The sequence below is a fragment of the Ovis canadensis genome, chromosome 8, assembly GCF_042477335.2.
Source record: "Ovis canadensis isolate MfBH-ARS-UI-01 breed Bighorn chromosome 8, ARS-UI_OviCan_v2, whole genome shotgun sequence".
NCBI classification, from domain to species: Eukaryota; Metazoa; Chordata; class Mammalia; order Artiodactyla; family Bovidae; genus Ovis; species Ovis canadensis.
This window is the reverse complement of record NC_091252.1, coordinates 83,631,889-83,653,309: the sequence shown is the minus strand read 5'-3', so window position 1 is coordinate 83,653,309 and position 21,421 is coordinate 83,631,889. Positions and strand designations below refer to the sequence as shown.

General features: G+C 42.7%; 1 protein-coding gene across 2 annotated transcripts in view; it reads right to left on the bottom strand.

Annotated features, from left to right (window-relative positions):
- Window positions 1-21,421, bottom strand: part of SASH1 (SAM and SH3 domain containing 1) — a 261,529-nt gene that overhangs the window by 181,821 nt on the left and 58,287 nt on the right. The window contains exon 1 of one of the 2 annotated variants that reach the window (XM_069598655.1): window positions 10,597-11,175. The exons of the other annotated variant lie outside the window; for it this stretch is intronic. Within the exon in view, the coding sequence (XP_069454756.1) occupies window positions 10,597-10,725 (129 nt within the window). The 5' untranslated portion in view covers window positions 10,726-11,175. Of the gene's footprint in view, window positions 1-10,596; window positions 11,176-21,421 lie in introns of those variants that run through there. 2 annotated transcript variants of the gene reach the window in all.

Here is a 21,421-nt window from a genome sequence, read left to right as displayed (position 1 = left end):
TCCCAAGTTCTGAGTGCTGCCGTAGCAAATTAATGGAACCCAGCAGCCAGCCAGTCGAAAGCACACATAACAATCCGGACTTGCGGTTGGCAACTGTAATAGCGGCAGTCTTTGGGACTCAGCTAGTAGATAGCAGGACCTAACACTAGCAGAAAAATGTCAGATTTGAATTAAATTTGGGGAAACTCAGTGTCCACTGAAAATATGAGGATTGCTTGGGGTACTGAAATAAATCCACTGTACACATTAGAATGGTAAGTACAATTGTTACAACCTACATTGTCACATCATAATCACCCCAAATGCAAAGCACGCAACATGATTCACTCTTGCTGGTGAACATCTATTCATCATTATAAAAATTCTCCGTGCTCCACCTATTCATCCGTCCCTTCCCCCGACCCCGGCAACCACTGATCTTTTCAATGTCTCCACAGTCTTGCCTTTTCCAAACTGTCATACAGTCAGAATCAAAAATCTCTTCAGGTTGGCTTCTTTCCCTTAGTCATAAGCATGTAGGGTTCTTCCACATCTGTTGATGGCTTGATGGCTCATTTGTTTTTATCCCTAGATAATTTCCACCAAGCTTTACGTGTCCATTCACCTACTGAAGGACATTTCGGTTGGTTCCAGGTTTGGGCAATTATGAATAAAGTTGCTATAAATAGATGTATGCCGTTTTTTGCTTGGAGGACTTAAGTTTTCACTTTCTTTGGGCAAACACCAAGGAGGGCAATTGCTGGACTGGATGGTAAGAATAAGGCTTAGTTTTGTAAGAAACTACCAAATGGTCTTCCAAAGTGACTGTACCATTTTTCATTCTCACCAGCAATGAACAAGAGTTCCAGTTGTTCCTCATCTTCTTCAGCATTTGATGTGGTCAGTGTTCCAGATTCTGGCCATTGGTAAAGGTGTGCAGGGGTATCTCACTGTTGTTTTGTTTAAAAAAAATTTTTTTAACCTTCCTTTTTTCAAACAAGGACACTTGTAGAATTGTTAATGTTTTATCTTATGTCTGTGCTCAGTCACGTTCAACTCTTTGTGACCACGTGGACTGTAGCCCACAGGCTCCTCTGTCCATGAAATTCTTCAGGCAAAAATACTCGAGTGGGCTGCCGTTTCCTACTCCAGGGTATCTTTCTGATCCAGGAATTGAAACTGTGTCTCCTGCATTGCCTGCATTAGCAGGAGATTCTTTACCCCGGTGCCCCCTGGGAAGCTCTCATACTACAAGACTCGATTTTAGCCGAAAGGCCAAGAAGCGGTTATCTTATAAAGAGGCCTTTAAAATCCTCTGAAAATGAATGTAAGCCTATAGCACAGATACTTATTCTTAAACTAGAACATTCCTTTCTTCTTAATAACAAATAATATTGAAACACTCAATTTGTAAGAATGCCCCAAAAAGCATAAAAACATTTTTTACCTCGAGTGTGAAAAAAAAGTGTTGGTTGATAAGAAGTCTTAGGCAAAAGTCATCAAGTCCACAAAATTAGAATAAATTTTGAAAGTAACCAAGATTAAGGATACATACTAAACTAAAAAAAAAAAACAAAACACGTTTTTCTTCTGCCCCTTCAATAATACTTTTAGTTAAGATTACAATTATAGGCATTATTTTTCCTTCAGTTTTCATTCCACTTTCAATTCTTCATACCAGGACAGAAAATGAAGCCACAACAGGCACAGAGTGATGTGTGGACACACTGGACCTTCCTCCTTCACTACTTGCTGTAAAACCAAACAAGCAGTGGATGAAGCAACAAAACCAACCATGAGTCAAATCTGCATCACAGACACCAAGGAGAGCTGCCAAGTATGTCTATGGACACACAGAACAAAACTCTACAGAGCAATCACTATAAACTCAAACGTATCCATGTTCTCACCAATCAGCTTAGAAAGTTGAAAGACAAAAGGAGGTCCCTTCAAAAAAGAAAGAATACGGGTTCCAGAGAGGAAAAACTATCTCATTATTAAGCTCTTGTGTTCTGTGTCTCTAAGATACTCCAATGCCTGAGTCTCCAGCCTCCATGCCGGATTCTCTATTACAGGACCTGACAAGCAAGAAAAAATACAAGGTAAGTTATCTCTAGGAAGCATCTCAACTCATAAAGAATTAATGCTATCCAGTGAAACATCTTATGAAACAAAAGGTGGGACACTACACAGCTGGCTAACAGCAAAGCTAACGACCAGCAGACCCACACATTTCAGGTGTCATTACCAAATTAAGTTAATTAGTAAATTAGTATACGTTTATTTGAGAAACAACAATTCCAAGTCATCATAAAAATACATTTTATCTCAAAATCAGTCTGAAGGTTTACTGCTTACAGTCTTGCATTGATATTAAAAGGTACAGTTAATTCTTACAGCTTTAGCCTCTACACATCTAAATTCATTATTTTGAAATCAATTTTATTCCTACCCTAAGAAAAGAATGTGTGTAAACCATGGGTAAGCTCATCATATAATATAGCGGGATTATGATGGTTAAGTCTGATGCATAAAGTATTCTTCGACCCAAGTGTTTCAGTGGTAAAGAATCCATTTGCCAATGCAAGAGACTAAGGTTCAAGCTCTGGGTAGGAAGATCTCCTGGAGAAGGAAGTGACAACCTACTTCTTACCTGAAAAGCCCCATGGACAGAGGAGCCTAGTGGGCTACAAGTCCATGGGGCCACAAAGAGTCAGCCAGGACTGAGCCTATACACATGACATGCCAAACTGAGCATTTCCCTCTATTTCACTGTCCTCTAGAATTAGCTTTTACAAGATGGAATTAAAGATCCTTTGGTTATAGCATTGTGTGTGTAGTTATAAACAATAAATCTCCTTTTTAAGGAAACAAATCATTCACACCAGGGCAAAGACAGGTAAGCAAATATGTGTACACATAGATGTGTCAAGATAGACAATTTTTCTTTAGAATGAAAAAGTCACAGCACTACAACATCTCTAAAAATCTCTTGCATTAACCCAGTCTTCTCTTGAGCTGAAAAGAATTTATCAAAAGCAAGTTACCAGGAGCAATCCTTGACTACTTACAGAGGAAAATATTGAGATAAACAGAAGCCAGATGATAGATAAGCTAGTACATTTCACAAACGTTTAACCTCTCATCTTCTCTTGCCTAGACCACTAGTCTTCTTCCAAATTCATCACCAACTCATCACCCACAAAAGTCACATTTCTAGAAAGTGATCATGTCATACGTCAGTTTAAAATTCTGCAATGGCTTTTCACTGGAGAGTACAGAATGATGCCAGCTACCTCAGCTCTCACTACCCAGTACCCACCTCAGTGGGCTGTGCTCTCCCGTCTCTTTTCCCCTCAGCTCTGTCCAGAAGGCCCTTCCTCCCTTCTTTCCTCCTTACCCTCACTGGGGAACACTTCTCAAGGGAAACCTACTCACTGCCAGGACCCAAGGTGGAAGGCATCTCTGGGACTGACCTGCCTGCACCAGCACCATGGCTGACCAACCCACTACCCCCTCACTCTATACTCCAGCCTCCTTGGAGCACTCTACACACTGCACCACACAACTAGGAACTTAACGAAGGGGCAGTGGATGCTGTTTGTCCTTCTGGAAGCCAGGGGTACGTGCAGTTAATACTTAGTTTAAAAACTAGCAAAAAGATTGACAGTCCATTTGCTGTTGTTCAGTCACTAAGTCATGTTTCTCTGAGACCCCATGGACTGCAGCACGCCAGGCTTCCTTGTCCATCACCAACTCCCAGAGCTTGCTCAGACTCATGTCCATTGATTTGGTGACGCCATCCAACCATCTCATCCTCTGTCATTCCCTTCTCCTCCTGCCTTCAATCTTCCCCAGAATCAGGGTCTTTTCTAAATAGTTGGCTCTTTGCACCAGGTGGCCAAAGGATTGGAGCTTCAGCTTCAGCATCAGTTCTTCTAATGAATATTCAGGACTGATTTCCTTTAGGATTGACAGGTTTGATCTCCTTGCAGTCCAAGGGACTCTCAAGAGTCTTCTCCAACACCACAGTTTGAAAACATCAATTCTTTGGCGCTCAGCCTTTGTTATGGTACAACTCTCACATCCGTACTGGAAAAACCGTACCTTTGACTATATGGACCTTTGTTGCCAAAGTGATGTCTCTGCTTTATAAGAGGCTGTCTAGTTTTGTTATCAGTTTTCTTCCAATACTCAAGAAGTGTCCCAATAGAGATATGAAAGAATGAACTATAAAATTACAACTGTGAGTTAATTTCCAGGAAATAGCAGGGGATTCAAATCCCAGCTCCCCTGTTCACTATCTGTGGGATTCAGGATGTGCACATTTAACTCTCCACTGTAAAATGGGGACAACACTGCTCAACGGTCGCAGTGAGAAGACCAAGTAAGGTAAGTATGGGAAGGGCCCCGCCCAGCACTTGGATTCAGTCCCTCTCCTCACATGGTGACATCCTCTGGTCAGAAGCTGGAGTCAGGATGGTGAAAAGGATGCAGAACGAGCCAGGTGGGCAGGGGAAAATGTTTCAGGATAGAGATCGGCAAAAGAAAGCATGAAAGCAAGATGCTGGAAGGCTAGGAATATGCACTGCCACTTTAGGGCTGGTGGTCCAGGAAGGTGGACCCCTTCCAGGGCCCGAAACTGGGCTCTTGTCTAACACTCGGAAATGAACTGTCCGAGGAGACACACGTGCTGACAGTGCAGGAGATTTTACTGGGAGAGGGCACCCGGGTGGAGAGCAGTAGGCTAAGGGAACCGAGGAGAACTGCTCTGCCGCGTGGCTCGCAGTCTTGGGTTTATGGTGATAGGATTAGTTTCCGAGTGGTCTTTGGCCAATCACTCCAATTCAGAGTCTTTCCTGGTGGCACACGCATCGCTCAGCCAAGATGGATGCTAGCGAGACGGATTCTGGGAAGTGGACAGACACGCGGTGTCTCCTTTAGACCTTTCCCGAACTCTTCCAGTTGGTGGCGGCTTATTAGTTCCGTATTCCTTATCAGGATCTCCTGTCATAAAACAACTCATGCAAATGGTTACTATGGTGCCTGGCCAGGGTGGGTGGTTTTAATCAGTGTGCTTCCCCTAACACAGGGGCCTCTTTTTAAAAAAATGATCATTTTATTTATTTATTTGGCTGTGCCGGGTCTTAGTTGCCACATCCAGACTCTCAGTTGTGACATGTGGGAATCTAGTTTCCTGAACAGGGATCCAGGGATGGAACCTGGGTCCCCTGCACTGGGAGTTCAGAGTCTTAGCCTCTGGACCACTAGGGAAGTCCCCGGGGGTCTTTTTTGATAGCAAATCAAGGGCCCCAGCCAGAACTATAAGGCTTAATTCTGTCTTTGGCAGATAATTGAAAATTGAGAGGTCTGAGCTCTGGCCCCCTACTCTGCTGGCCCCAAGCCCTTCCATTACTATCTAAATGAAAGAGTTGAGGGCTCACATCCAGGGTCTCTTTGGTCAGTGCCTCCTGATACATCACCCTGCGATTCCTCTACTTCTGTAAAAGCCATAGGCTTTCCGCTGCCTAACAGGAACATAAAATCAAGATGAAGTCAGAATACTCGACACTAGGGCTGACGCTCAGATTCCAAGACCTAAAATTAAGTCATTAGCTAAAGGGCTTACCGTAAGACGCCACCCAACAATATGTAAATTACACACTGGTTGGTGCCAAGGTGCTTGCATTTTAAAAGCCCCCTAGGGATCTCACAGGCCCCTTCCCTCCCCCACACTTAAATACAGAGTGAAGGAGTCTTTTAAAGGAAGAGGACTTTAGTAAACAGCAAGATACAATAAACCTAGCAGATAACCTAAAGAGTTTATTTATTATGTTTATTAACTTAAATAAACCTACTACACTTTTATGTAGCCTGCAAAGGAACGAGAAGAGGGGAAGGTCATCTGTGTAGAGTTTGTCTACACAATGGCTATTTTCTAAGCATTGCTAGGAAATGGGTGTAAATTGTAGCAACACAGCAGGGAAATGTAAGGTTTGGGGGAGGTGCATCTTGCAGGATCTAGCAAACAATAGTTACTTACTAACTCCCTTCCTCTCCCTTCCCAGCAAAGGAGAAGTTTTAAATGCCTGCTTATTCCAATTTTGGAGGAAAACTTTATGAACCATCACAATTTACCAAATGGATACTTGGGGCTGAAAATATGATCTACCTCTTCTAATAATCTCAACAATTCCTACTCTTAAAAACAACAACAACAACAACAAAAAACTAGGCTCCCCAACCCCAAAAACGAAAATGGAATGTTTTGTCTGTAATCAGGGGTACAGAGGATGAGATAGTTAGATGGCATAGTCAATCCAATGGTCCTGAGTCTGAGCAAACCCCGGGAGGTAGTGAAGGACAGAGAAACCTGGTGTGCTGCACTCCATGGGATCTCAAAGAGTCGAACATGACTGAGCAACTGAATAACAACAAGGGAGTAAAAATAAAAGTAAAACCCCCAGAGAATTCTAACTGGTTCTGTACATCTCAACAGAAGTCTAAGAATGTCATCCTGAAAGGTCAGGTTTTGAAAACCCAAGCAGACCATACGTTGCCGAGTTAGTGAACAGAACAGAGTATTTGACTAGAAGATCACGGTTTAATTGCTCAGGGTTTACAAACATTTCCCAGTTTGCCAATTCGCTTTCAGTGGAAGTGCCAGAATTTGAGTTTGCACAGTGGAACTGTCCAAGTGGTAGATTCAGCATAAAGAAAATTTATTCTTCATAAAAGCACCCCATTATAAGCCAGGGCATGAGTGTACAGAACTGTATTTTGAAGTGGCTCCTGCATTTAAGAGTACATGCTTTTTTCCTTTTTCACTCAACAAAATCATGTTTTCAACAGCCAGTCAGTAAGTCCCAAGCCCTGGAGGTAGAAAATTGAGTAAAATGCCCTCTAGGTCTGCACAATCCGTAGTAAGTAGGGCTTCTCTATTTATATATTCACTTGTTAGCATTTTATTCATGCCAGCACACTCATTTTCATGCCATAAATTATACTGTTACTTCCCTAAATAAGAGTTTTGTTAACAACTATCTAAAAGCAACTAGTTGGTGCTGAACTGTGCAGGACTGAATTAATTTGAATGCAAAATGTGCCCTAATGAACTCAAACAACCACCCTGTATTTACTGAGATCAATGCCTCTGGGGTAACACCCTCCCCTGGGTCAGAACCAACAAAATCTACCGGGGGTCGGGGGTCGGGGTCCGGGCTGGGGGTGGGGAGGAGGGGAACGGGAGACAGATGGTGAGTGTTCCTCGTTATACTGCCCCTTCCAGAAAGGGGAGCTGCGCTCATTCAATTAAAAACCCCAATAGGCTTTGAAGTTCACATTTTTACACTAAGAAGAATCTGAAAGATAAAAGTAGCAACTGTGCCTGAAATCTGCTAAGTATGATGCTTGGATGTATAATTCCCCTTCTACCTCTTACTCCCCTCCGAAGTTCTCTAATAAAAAAGTTAAAGTCACTCAGTCCTGTCTCTTTGAAATTCTCCAGCCAGAATACTGCAGTGAGTAGCCTTTCCTTTCTCCAGGGGATCTTCTCAACCCAGGAATTGAACCCAGGTCTCCCACATTGCAGGTGGATCCTTCACCAGCTGAGCCACAAGGGAAGCCCAAGAATACTGGAGTGGGTAGCATATCCCTTCTCCAGGGAATCTTCCTGACCCAGGAATCGAACACAGGGATGCAGGGATCTCCTACATTGCAGGCAGATTCTTTACCAACTGAGCTATCAAGTAAAAAGAATCTTCCAAATTTGTTGTTATTGTTTAGTCGCTAAGTCGTGTCCAACTCTATAGCGACCCCAAGGACTGTGGCCTGCCAGGCCCCTCTGTCCATGGTATCTCCCAGGCAATAATACTCGAGTGGGTTTCCATTTCCTTCTCCAAGGGATCTTCCGGACCCAGGGATAGAACTTGAGTCTCCTGCATTGGCAGGCGGACTCTTTACCACAGGTCCACAAACTTCCAAATAGCCTTTGCCTACAATACCAGATATAGTCACATTTCTACTAAGTTAATCTGGGACAGTTAGTACTATGGAGCATCATGGCAACATGGTCCTGACTGGTGAAGGTCAGAAACCTGGGGTGCAGCCTGACATTGCCTCTAGTGCCCAAATCACTTTGCCCGTCTAGGCTGAGAGATGATTGTTAAATCCCATATTTTAAATACAAAATGAAGAAAATAGTGTCTTTTATCTCTGTAAGAACAGACAAAGTCTGACGTCAGTTTTGTGTCATGATATATTTTTCCAAAGATAGTTTCTTATAAACACTTGGATGACAGCATCCTCAACACAGAATAAAGATCCTTTTCCCCTAGTGACTTCTCATAGGCCCATACAGAGGAGAGGTAAGCTTATGTCCTCTGCATCTGCCTTTTGCCTGTGGAACAATCTTGATGCCCAAGATTTAAAGGAAAAGAAGATCTTATAAAAGATGGGAAAGCAGGAGTGAGCACTACCTGTTTAGGACAACCGTTACCGTCTTTCAGCCTCACACAGAACTAAATATTAGCTCTGTAAGAAGTACATATTTTCTTTTCTCCTGCATCAGCCTTTTGAATAACAGGTTTAGGCTTTTTGAGCCCCACCCCGTCTTCTAACTCAGCCAAAGAACACTCTGCTACGACTGACCCAACAGTGCTGGAATCTGCCAGGGAAGGGAGAGTCACTCTTCAGGAAGTGCTCTATGCCACCCCCACCCCCACCCCCACACGACCCTGAGCCCACACTTCAATATAAGTGAGCCCCTCCAAGGCTTCCCTCCCCAGCCCACACCCTACTAAGAGATGCAAACCAATTTTCTCAGTGACTGAAAATTTACAGTGAGACCTAAGCAAGAAATAGCAAGATAAGCTTCTGCTGGATGAACTTATAATACAGTCTATCACCACAACTTTTATCTATGTTCATTGAGTTTTCTGGAATTTCACTCAAGGCCCGTATTCATCAGTAATGTTCAGAAAATGCAAATAGCATAACTTGAAGTGTTTCTCAATATATATATTTTAAAATATTGGAGCGCTCTTGTGGGACGGCCAACACTCTTGTCTATGGAGTGTGTATTTCCCTGAACAAATCTGCTTTCAAAAAATAAGTAAAATAAAATATCAGAGTGAGAAGAGCAGGTAGAAATCTTTGACTGACCTTCCCTGGCTCTCTGCATAGGGCTAATTATTAATACCAAAGGACACCTGAAGATGGAATAACTGGGACTTTTAGGATCTCTGGAAAGATGAGCCACAAGATTATTTGTAAGAAAAAAAAAAAAAAAAGACAGCCATTACTTATTGTTGTTCAGTTGCTCAGTCGTATCCAACTCTTTGCGACCCCCATGGACTGCAGCATGCCAGGCTCCCGTGTTCTTCACTATTTCCCTGAGTTTGCACACTCAGGTCCCAGATGCCGTCTAACCGTCTCTTCCTCTGCTGCCCCCTTCTATTAATACTAGTATGCTGAGCACTAGCTATATATCAACTTAGCTAAATCTCAGAAAATCCAAGAAGCAGATCTTCTTTGCTTCACTTTTCAGGTGATGAAATAGAACATCAGTGCAGCTGGGTACCTTGGCCAAGATCATGCAGTCAGTCAACATAGAGGTCTGGGATCTGAATCCAGGCTCACTCACTACAAAGCCCAAGAGCTGAATCACCGTGGTAAAAATGGTTTCATCATTCCCAAAGAGCTTCTTTCAACAAACTATACCTCCTTCTATTAAAAAAAAAAAAAATCTCCAAGTAAATACAGAGCCTCTTCCAACTGGCTTCCACAATAGCCAATTCCAAATCTTTACATTGAAGTTGACTTTTTATATGTGGAGTAAGATGCCAGACGTACTTACCTATGTGTGGAGTAAGGTGCCTGACCTACCGCCCATCTGATTCCAGTTTACCTGCCTCTCTACAGTGCCATCAAAGCAAATCTACTACCTCCTCAAGGCACGGAACCCTGAACAAGTTAAAGCTTCATCTTCCATGCCTAAAAACTATTTTTCAGAAATTATGCCAAATCCAGGGGCGGGTTTAGTTACTGGACATTTCAAAATACATGACAATACAGATTTAGCAAAATAAGCCCTATTGTTTTTAGCCCCAAACACATAACAAATCTCCTGTAATTCTACAAACTGAAAACTGCAGAGTATGTTAGTTAACTTGTTGTGGTTCTGAGCAAGGAGGTAATTGTTTTCCTCTCCTGCTCAGACAACAAACGGTGCAGAGATAAACATCAGTAAAATCAGCCTCTTCCCAAATCCACAGCAGCCAAACACGGTTTATTTACATCCAGTCTTTGAAAGACTCTTCCTCTGTCTTTTTCCACTCCAACTTCTCAGCAGGTGTCCCAGATTACACTGCAACACCACACCCGATTGTTTAAAACATCTATCTTTGATGTGATCTGTGGCTGGTTATTTTTTAATTAGGTTTTTGAAAGCCTAAACCTTGTGGATTTAACCCCTTAAGAACTAGAGCCGGAGAAGGACGACCCCCAAGGGGTGGGCTGGCCGAGTCGGCGAGCGCGCAGGAACGCGAGGTCCCCTAGAGGCTTCCCTGCTCCAGGGGGACCCACGACCCGCCCACCCCCCGCCTCCAGGTAACTCACCAGGATGCCCATCACGTCGGTCCAGAGCCGGGAGAACGCCTCGGACATGCCCGCACCCACCTCGGGCTCCGAAGCGGGCTCGGGCTCCGGCTCAGGCGCCGCGCCGGCGGCTCCCGCGTCTTGCTCCATGGCCGGGTCCCCAGGGCGCCCTGGCCCCGCAGCCGCGCGCGCCCGGCCCCGGGAGCCGGTCCCCGCCCGTCGCGTCACCACCGAGCCGCGCCCCCGCGCCGCATCCCCCGCGGCCCCGGCCTCCGACCCGGCGGGGGCCCCCCGGGGCAGGCGGCCGCTCCTCGGCTCTAGGTGGCTGCGGGCCGCGCGACTGACAAGTCCGGAAACTTTCCCAGCCCAGGCTCGGCTCGGCGGCGGGGCAGCAGGAGGCAAAGTTCGCACCACTGAGTTTACCCGCGGGGAACTCTGGCGGCCCCAGCAGCGATGCACGCCGCTGCAAAGGCGTCTCTTCCTGCGGCCTGGACCGACTAACTGGGCACGCGACTCAGTGCTTCCAGTACGTCTGGGCAGAGCCCCGCCGGGTGACCGAGCTGCCTCGGGAACTTGGAGGGAACTCCCCGGCCCCCTCTCTTCAAAATGAGCTCTTCCAGCTCCACATGACTCTCTCCCCTCGACGCTAAAGAAAGCGTTTAGCAACAAAAGGTGCTCTGATGTCAGGCTCTTTGCATGGAAATGAGCCACAGACAGGAGAACAAATCGCCTGTTGAAAGAGCGGCCGCCTGCAGCCTCCCGCCTGCACAAGTTTCCAATCACGCCATTCACCGACACAGTCTTGGTCCCAGAAACTCGAGAAAGTTAATCTTTAAGCGAGTCCTACCCAAAAGAGTTCCCAAGCAGTGAGTGTCACAACGCACACCTCGCCCCTCCCGAAGTCAAGCGACCTCAGGAATTACAACTCTCTGCCTCTGGCAGCCGAGACTTGGAAAAAACAAGTGTGAAAGCTTGGGCACGAGCCATTGTTTGGGTCGTGTTTATTATGTTTATTACGAGTGGGGACATTTTGGTTCCCGGGTGCCGGCAATGCCCTGCATTGCTAGGGGTTTCAGCGCTTAAGGGGAAATGCGCCTTGGGTTTTAATGGTTTCTTTAATGTAAGGATCGGCGTGGGGTGGGCGAGTGGGGAGGCGGATTTTCAAAAGGAAGTGCTATGGTTGTAACCAGTAAGCCAGCACACTTGGGGCCCTGTGTGTGTTTTTCTAAGGACAAAACCCATGACGGATTTATTTTATGAGGGAAATAGCCCTATAGAGGTGTTTCTCCTTTTGTGATTGTTTCTTTAAAAACCACTCAACTTTCCCTGGGAGATGACGATCCACACTGGATTGGGTGATTGATTACTTTGTGAAGCAGTTCAGCAACCACAAGGAACCGCCTCTCTGTTAAAGGACTGCTTCAAAAACCCAAGTGAGATGCCCCTCGAAGAGAGTCCTCCCTGGGGCACCTCCCTGGTGTGGTTTTTTTTTTTTTTCTTCTGGGTCCACATAAAAAGAGAGGCAAAAGAGCAAGTCCTTGAAATCCCTTCCCTCGAGCATTAATTACCAAAATCCAATAAATGAAGAGCCCTTAGAGGAAAGTTCAAAATTGGAAGAAAAAAAATTTTCCAAAGGTAATTAAATTTATAAGCATAATCCCCGATGACAATATTTTTGAAAGGAAAGAAAAGGAATGAGAAAGCTCTCCCTTGATCATCAGAAGGCATTGTGCTGAAGTGGAATGCTGGGCGCAGAGTCAGTATGGCCTGGCCTAGTGCTTTCCTGGGTTGATGCTGGTGCCAGGTGTGTGTTCTAAAATTCTGGGAATCCAAATAAATTCATTAAAGCAGTGCTGGGCTTTTTAAAATTATCATCATCATCATCACCTCTATAAAGACATGAAAATAAGTAAATGATGAAAAAAAGGTAAAATAACCATTGAGTTGATTTTACGTACATTTAAGAATTTCGGTGTACTAGCCGTGTGGTACCTTACTCAGTGGGCTTCCCTAGTGACTTCCCTGGTTAAGAATCCACCTGTCAATGCAGGAGACGGGGGTTCGATCCCTGGGTCGGGAAGATCCCCTGATGTAGGAAATGGCTACCTACTCCGGTATTCTTGCCTGGGAAATTCCATAAACAGAGGAGCCTGGTGGGCTACAGTCCATGTGGTTGCAGAGTCAGACATGACTTAGCGACTAAACAACAGCAACATCTTACTTAGTCCAAGAAAATACAAAAAACAGTGCTGCTTCTACTGGGGCTGTATAAACACATTATGGCAAGGGACCGAGCATGATGCCAAACGAGAAGGATGGTGGGAGCATCAGTCTCCATTGCCAAGCATGAGTCTTTCTTCCTGACTCATCAGAGGACCTGAAGGCAAAGCAATGAACTTTTCTGCATTTCTATTTCCCCATCCTAGATGAAGCAAGGCCACATTAATTGCCACCTACCTCCTCAGAGGTGATATTACATTTCAGGGTCATCTAAAGATAAGGTACTATTTAGCAACAATACAAACATTTCTCAATATAATTAAATCTTAGCCATCATTTTGGCAATCAGAGAATCAAGCTACCCTAGATATTTGAGGTCCTTTTCCTGGGGCTGCCTAATAAATGGATAAGGAAATAAATAATACATTTGAGGAGGAATGTTGGTACCTATAATTTTGCTATCTGTGCATAAATATGAAATTCTGAGCAGTCATTTTTCTTCTTATAGAACACAATGTTTTTGACATTTGAGAAATGAAGCTGAACCTTTTCACAGATCAGCTTCATGAAGCTTCCACTCAAAATGATTCTGATTACTTCTCCCAAATTGAGCCTTTTCTCCACAGTCAATTCTTCCAAAAAAATTCTTCAAGGGCTTTTTAACAAAATATAAAGAATAATCAGCAATATCATGATCATGATCATACTATTTCAGAGTCCCCTAGGGTACCATTCACAAAGAGCTTTTTATAATAGAACTATACCTCCACGAGGGTGGAAAAGGGCCTTTAAGATGATCTGGATCAAATCCCTCATATTGAAGATGAAGAAATGGGCTCTGGAGAACTTGAATGATCACTGCAAGTGAACAAAGGGACAGGAGCACTCAAAGTCAGATGACTTCAGTACCTTTAAAAATTCTTTCATCTACACTGTCATGTATTTGATTCCCACAAAGCTCTGTAAGGTGGGCAAGTGTAGATTCGCCATTAAAGATGTGATATGGAAAACATCCACCGACTCAATGGACATGAGTTTGAGCAGGCTCTGGGAGTTGCTGGTGGACAGGGAAGCCTGGCGTGCTGCAGTTCATGGGGTCGCAAAGGGTTGGGCACAACTGAGTGACTGAACTGAACTCATAGGAATCCTTTTGTCTTTCCATCAAGGCTCTCCCTCATCCAACTCACTGGAATTGTCACAACACTGGTAAGTGAATTCCAAGGACAGAAAGAGATCTAGAAGAGGATTTTCTAGACGTCTAGTAGAGACCCAAAAGTGGACTGAAATCAGTTCTCTGTGTTCTGATAAACATTTATTGCAATGAACTATTAGAATGCATTGAATGAAAGTACATACTTGAAATACACCTATCTCAATAAGTGTTATTTCTTGGAAAGTTAGTCTCAGTTGTGTAGTCACTAAGTCGTGTCTGACTCTTTTGCAACCCTATGGACTGTAGCTCGCCAGGTATCTCTGTCCATGGGATTTTCTAGGCAAGAACATTGCCATTTCCTTCTCCAGGTGAACTTCCCAACGCAGCGATCAAATCTGAGTCTCCTGCATTGTCAGACGGATTCTTTATCACTGAGCCACTTGGGAAGCCCAAATCTCAGTCATACAGCTGCACAATACATGGAGCACAGAAGTCCATACATACACACATACACATATAAATGCACATATTGGATTGCTTTGTGAAAAAGTAGTTCTGACTATGTGGCAGGATTACAAATTTAAAAGCCAGTAGTCTAGAAGTTAAAGGTGTTGCCTGCAGCCTATTTAGGACATCTTTTTTTTCTTATGATTTTGATGTGGATCCTCAACTAGCAACTGTTTAAAATTTATTTCTGTGTATTTATTGGCTGTTCTGGGCAGGCCTTCTCTATTTGCAGCAAGTGGGGGCTACTCTCTTAGGCTTCTTGTGCTTAGGCTTCTCATTACAGTGGCTTCTCTTGTTGCAGAGCGCACGCTCTAGGTGCATCGGCTTCAACAGTTTCGACATACGGTCTTAGTTGCCCTGCAGAGTGTGGGATCTTCTCGGGCCAGAGATCAACCCCATGTTCCCTGCAATGGCAGGCAGATTCTTAACCACTGGGCCACCAGGGATGCCCTAGGACATGATGCCTGGCAGTGAAGGTAGAGTTTGGCAGCAGCACAAATATAATGGATTCAGGGCAGAGTTGAATTTGAATTTCACTCAGGTTTCTATAAGATATTGGGCAAGTTCTTTATCTCATTGGTAAAGTGGGAGAATTCAGCTATTTAATACAGTAGCTATGAGGTTGTGTGTGAATGTGCAGGTAGTAACTCTATGAATTAGAACTTTTTCTCTCTTTTCCCTCCTTTTGCCCTCCACCTACCCACTCATACCATGAGGTTTATATCTATAAAATGCCCTTGTCCATACCTGTCTGTTGGATCACATTATAAAAATGCTAAGTTTTCTAGTACATGCAAAAAAGAATTCCTAGCCCTGGAGTGTGGCTGCTGAGTAAAAGGTCTGGGAGACAGAGTGGAGTGATAAGGACCATTCAATTTTGAAAGTAAAAGTAGTAATAACAGCAATACCAATGTTATTTATTGAAAATCAACTTTATGTCAAGTGATTGACATTTTAAAAATAGTTTATTTAAACTTTAAATAGAATTTATGACTTCTCACTACAATCTGTCCATCCCACCCTGCTCACATCCTATTACATCCATCCACTGGTTCAAGCTACCAACCTCAGAGACATGACTGATTCCTTCCCACCTCACCATCACTCCCTTCTAACCATGAACAAGCCCTGTGGACCCTACTTCCTAAATATATGCCAAGTTCATCCACTTCCCTCTTTCTCCACTACCACCTTAGTTCATACTAGCTCCATCTTTTAGACTACTTTATTTGGATCAATGCTTCTCAAAGTGTGGACTCAAGAAGAAAAGTATTAGCATAACCTAATTTGTTGGAAATCCACATTTCTAGGCCCCAGCCCCCAAGTCTACAGAGTCAGACACAGTGATCAGCAGTTTAACAAGCCCCTCCAGGTGACTGTGATATCTACACAAACTTGAGAGCCTCTAGGAACTTGGGACTGTCAGAATAAGGAAAGGAACACATTGCCAAGGGAATGCCAAAGGAAGGTAAAGTTTAAAATATAATCTATTGAAAAACTAAACCAGTGGATGGCTTTTAAAATTAATTGGTAAAAGAAACCATCATGAGATATGTGAATGGAGTTCCCCAAATCAGAACCTCAGAGACATTTAAGGACACACAATAAAATGTTAAATGTATTTATTGGAATAAACTGTATTATCCATAAGAATAGCACATGTTCTAGGAACACAGCTTCATTCAAACCTTGTTATTTTTTATTTCATTGTTATTAATTTTTTTTTTTTTTTAACTTTTCAGCCATGCTACAAGGCATGCAGGATCTTAGTTCCCTGACTGTGGATTGAACCCATGGCCTCTGCAATGGAAGCATGGAGTCTTAACCACTGGACTGCCAGGGATGTCCCCAAATACTTGTTACTTTTTAAAGGTAACACATTTTCTACAGAAAAAAAACAAACAAACGTGAGATTAAGCAGATGTTAAATCCAAAAGATTATAAATAGTCTAATTAATGTTTTTACCATACTGCCTTCTGAAATTGATCTATGAAAATAGATAAGCTCATTTACTTTTTGCCTACAGTCAGCAATGCTCTCTGGCATTCCAACCCTGGGCATTCCACAATGCCTCAGGGGGTGGGGGGGGACAAACTTCAAGGAAATACTAAAATGCCAAAACATTTTTCCACTTAACAATCGCAAACACATTTTTTCCACAACTACCTTAAAAGTGAGCTAAATCTCTGCTAAAGCATTACCTGTTTAAAAGTCTTCATCTTGGAGTATTTGGTAAGAGAGATGGAGAAAAGAACCAAGAACAAACTAAAAAGAAAAAACCAAGTGAAGACAGCCCAAACAGGCTGTGGAGAGAAGGTAAATAAAATGATGATTCAGAGCTATAAATACTTTTCTCTGAAATCTCTTCTCCCACTCTGATAAGCAAGGTTACCAGCCTAGCCAGTTAGGTTTTCCTCTGTGTTGATGCTCTGTAAACACCACGGTTTTGCCTGGGAATTATTCCTCCAGACAGACAATGTGACTGATATTTCAGTTTGCATAGTTGGGTCAGATAAGATGATTTGTAAAGCCATTTGTAATTCTGAAACACGAGGATTCTGAACTATTCAGTAATACATATTATAGACAAGAAATAAAAGGCTCTGAGTGGGCTGGTTCTGGTGTGTGTCTTTTAGTGGCTCATTCATGTCTGACTCTTTGTGATCCCACAGACTGTAGCCCGCCAGGCTTCTCTGTCCATGGAATTCTCCAGGCAAGAATACTGGAATGGGTAGCCATTCACTTCTTCAGGGGATCTTCCCGACCCAGGTATCAAACCTGGGTCTCCTGCATTGCAGGCAAATTCTTTACCATCTGAGCTACCAGTGAAGCCCTTCCAACACTGAATTCACAATATTTAAGGCAAAGAATCCAAAGACTTCAACTCACCATGAAACAACTTCTGAATTAACACAGGAGCAGTATCTCCTGTGGAGAGCTGTGAGATTCTCTGAGAGCTACCTGACACTGAAAAGCAGAAAAAAAGGAAGCATGGAGAGCGAATGGTCTGTAGAATCATACTCCCAGCTATTTATTAACTTAGGAGAGTGTAAGACAAAAAAAAAAAAGGAATGTGTTAATAAGGGACCAGAGACTATGTTAAATATTTCCAAATTATGCAAGGAAAGTCTTAAAAAGCACAGCTGGGAAGTATCATCCACCAAACAAATTGCTTCATCAGTCTTGTGTATTTTATAAACTTTACCCAAAGCCTACTTGGCTGTCTCTATTGCTTAAACGTGGTCATGAAAAATATTTTTTTATTCCCCATTACTTTCAAAGGCTCCAATTAAGACTATGGCTCTGCTTCTTTGAAGTAATGTCATAGACATAGAACAAAAGATGCTCACTCACAAAATCAATCCCAGAAACCACAGAAAACTATTATAAATCTTATCCAGAATTGAAGTATTATCCAGAATACTCTGGTTGAACAACAATAAATATTAATTTATAATTAATGATATTTGCATATGACTTAACAAAGGAGGGGGATGTTGAGCTGAATATAGCATTCTGGAAAAAGTATGCGCTGACTCATTAAAACAAAGGAAAGTGTTATTATCCTTTTTTACTACTCCTTTTTTTTTTTTAAGAGTCATATATTTACTATATAAATTACTTGAAGAAGAACCATGAGTCTTAGATGCATTGCCCAGCCTGATGGTAACTGTATACAGACTGGCTTTCTTCTGTTCTATGTCTTTCATGGAGGAGCCAGTATTTTGGATTACGAGGAGCAAGGTTTTTATACTCCTAAAATGTTATATGTTGGCTGTTTTAAAGGGAAACTCGTATTCTTGTTTCTAAAGAAATAAAGACAGGAAAGAAAGAAGGGACAAAGAGAGAGAGAGAGACTGTCTTAACTTTCCCTTTAGCTGTAAATTTATCATTTTAGAATCTCAGAAGCATAGCTTCCTTCTCACACAGTCTAACTCCCTTCCTTTCCATGTATAGCAAGTTTTTCAGTCTCTCCTCAGTCATTCAAAGCCATTTTCCTCTTCTGGGTACTTTCTTTCAAACTGCATTTCCTGTGAAACATACAGGGGCACCCACGCATGCGCGCACACGCATACACAAAGGCCCAGTTATCTCAGTTTTCTTTTCTGAGCTGCCTTATACAATTGAAGATAAAAATAAATGAACTTGGTGAAGAGCTCATCAGAAGAGGTGGCGCCATGAGAAAGTCTCAATGAGCTTCTCACATAGAGAGAGAGAAGGTTGAGTGCCGGGACGCGGGTGTCACGGCTATTTCCTTAAATAGTGCTTCGGTCAAGTTTAGTGAAACGATTCCCTGTCTTGGGAAGCACGTTACACGCTCTGTTCCTGTGGTGAGGGCTGGCTGGAATGAGGATTGAAATCTAAGAGAAATATTAATATGGTAAGCAGGCACTAGAATTTAGCACCATTTCCCTCTCAGGGAACACAAATATTTTTAAAGGAACAAATAAGTGGATTGCCTAGGCATAAATTTTTCCTTTGCCTTACAAATGAAACAACTAGGTTCTAGCTTCTCTTTATCTAATGAATGTTCTCAAAAATCAGATGATGTTGATTCCAATTGCAAAGAGACACAACAAAGGCCCCTTGTTCTAGAAATGAGGTCATTTGGACAGTCTATCCATTAAGAAAAAGCCTATTTTGCTTTCAGAGGTCACCTATTGGGGCAGGAAATCCATCTTTCAGCCAGTGAACTAACATCTGGCCTAAGTCTTCTGGGCTGAAATGTCAATTTCCTGGTCTAAATGGAACACACATGAAAGGAAAAGAGATGAAAAATACAATTTTTTTCCCTTTTTTTTTTTTTGTTTAAGCCATGCTGTGAGGCTTGCAGATCTTAGTTCCCTGGCCAAGGACTGAACCCAGAGCCATGGTAGTTACAGTGCCAAGTCCTAACCAGTAGACTACCAGGGACCCCCCAAAATTTTCCCCCCCAAAAGTTACTCTTTAGTGATTAAGATGAAAAAAATAAAAACAGTAAAATACTCGTGTGAAAATTTTATTTCTTTCTCTAATAACTACTGAAAGGTAAAGTTAAGAGGCTAGGGATTAGTGATTGCGAAGGGACAAGTCAGTCATTCAATCCTACTTTCATAAATAAATCTACTTTAGAAAGACTAGTTACGGTTCATGATGGCTCATCCCCAGCTGGCCCAGATTTGCTTTTGTACTATGAGGAGTGGAAGTAGGGGGAAAGTTTACTAACTAAACTAACAGGATAAAAATTTAAAAAGAGAAAGTGGGACTTTCCTGGTGGCCCAGTGGTTAGGACTGTGCTTTCAATGCATGAGGCATGGGTTCGATCCTTGGTGGGAACTATGATGCCACATGCTGCTTGGCCGTACCAAAAAAAAACAAAAATCAAAAGAAAAGGAGAGAAACAAAGAATGCTTAATCAACATATAAAAACCAGTCTTTTAAAGCTGATTAAAAGTACCATAAGGGCTTCCCCGGTGGCTCAGTGGTGAAGAATCCGCCTGCAATGCAGGAGACATGAGTTCAGTCCCTGGGTTGGAAAGATCCCCTGGAGGAGGGCATGGCAACCTACTCCAGTATTCTTTCCTGGAGAATCCCATGGACTGAGAAGCCTGGTGGGCTACAGTCTATGGGGTTGAAAAGCATCAGACATGACTGAAGTGACTGGACATGCTGGCACTCAGAAGTGCCACAAAACATTTCATGTGTGATTCTTCTAAATAAGTCACCCACATCTTTGATAATATTCCGTAATTTCAACTAGTCTTTCTTCTATGTGTTCAAATTAGAGTGATTTTGGTCCGTCCTTCGTTTATTCATCAGGCAATAAACATTGATTGAGTTCCGGTTACATATGACATCATATTAGGTATTGAAAAAGGGTAACCCTGATTCTCAGGAGCATCTAATCAGGAGTGTAAAATCTTTATTTTGTTGAAATTAATTTGTTAAACTGTCCTATTTAATTTATAATTAATGGCAATATGGAGTCTAGAAGAGGGTGCAAATTGAAAAAACACAACTTTTCAAGTCATCCTACTAATTTAAGCAAGAGGCTAACAGCATTAACAATGGGGACACTTAGCTCATGTTCCTGCCTGATCCTACACTGCTTTCCAGCTTGATTTTCTGTTGTGATCCAACACAGAGTTATTCTGGAAGGCTCTTATCTACTTTGCCCCACATTCTGAATTTCCCATTTTATGCTTCTCCGTTTTGTTCAGTCTGCTCACTTTTCCTGAAATACTCCTGCTTTCTCCCTCCAGCTTTGTTGAGATACGGTTGATTTATTGTGTAAGTTTAAGGTGTACAACGTGTTCATTTGTTACTCTTATATATTGTAAAATGGTTACCACCACGCTGTTAGTTAACACCTTTATGACCAGTCATATCAGATAATTACCATCTTTTTTGTGGTGAGAACTATAAGATCTACTCTCTTAGCAACTTTTAAGTATATAATACAGTAGTATATTCCAGGTTTCTCTGGTGTATGTAATACAGGACTATAAAACATTAATCACCATGCTGTGTATTGGATTCCCAGAACTTATAACTGGAAGTTTGTACCCAACGGTCAATATCTTCCCAGTTCCTCCACTCCTAGCCCCTCCTCTCTGCTTCTGTGAGTTCGTCTCTCTTTGATTCCACATGTAGGTGGTATCATGGCTTCCTGGGTGGCTCAGTGGTAAGGAATTGCCTGCAATGCAGTAGTCACAGGAGGCACGGGTTTGATCCCTGGGTGGGAAAGATTCCCTGGAGGGAGGGCATGGTAAGCCACTCCAGTATTCTTGCCTGGAGAATCCCATGGATAGGAGCCTGGTGAGTTACAGTCCATGGAGTCACAAAGAGTCAGATATGACTGAAGCGACTTAGCGCAAACATGCACATCAGTGGTATCATATGGTATTCATTTTTCTCTGTTTGACTTCTTTCACTTAGTATAAGGCTCTCAAAGTTCATCCGTATTGTCACAAATGGTAGGATTT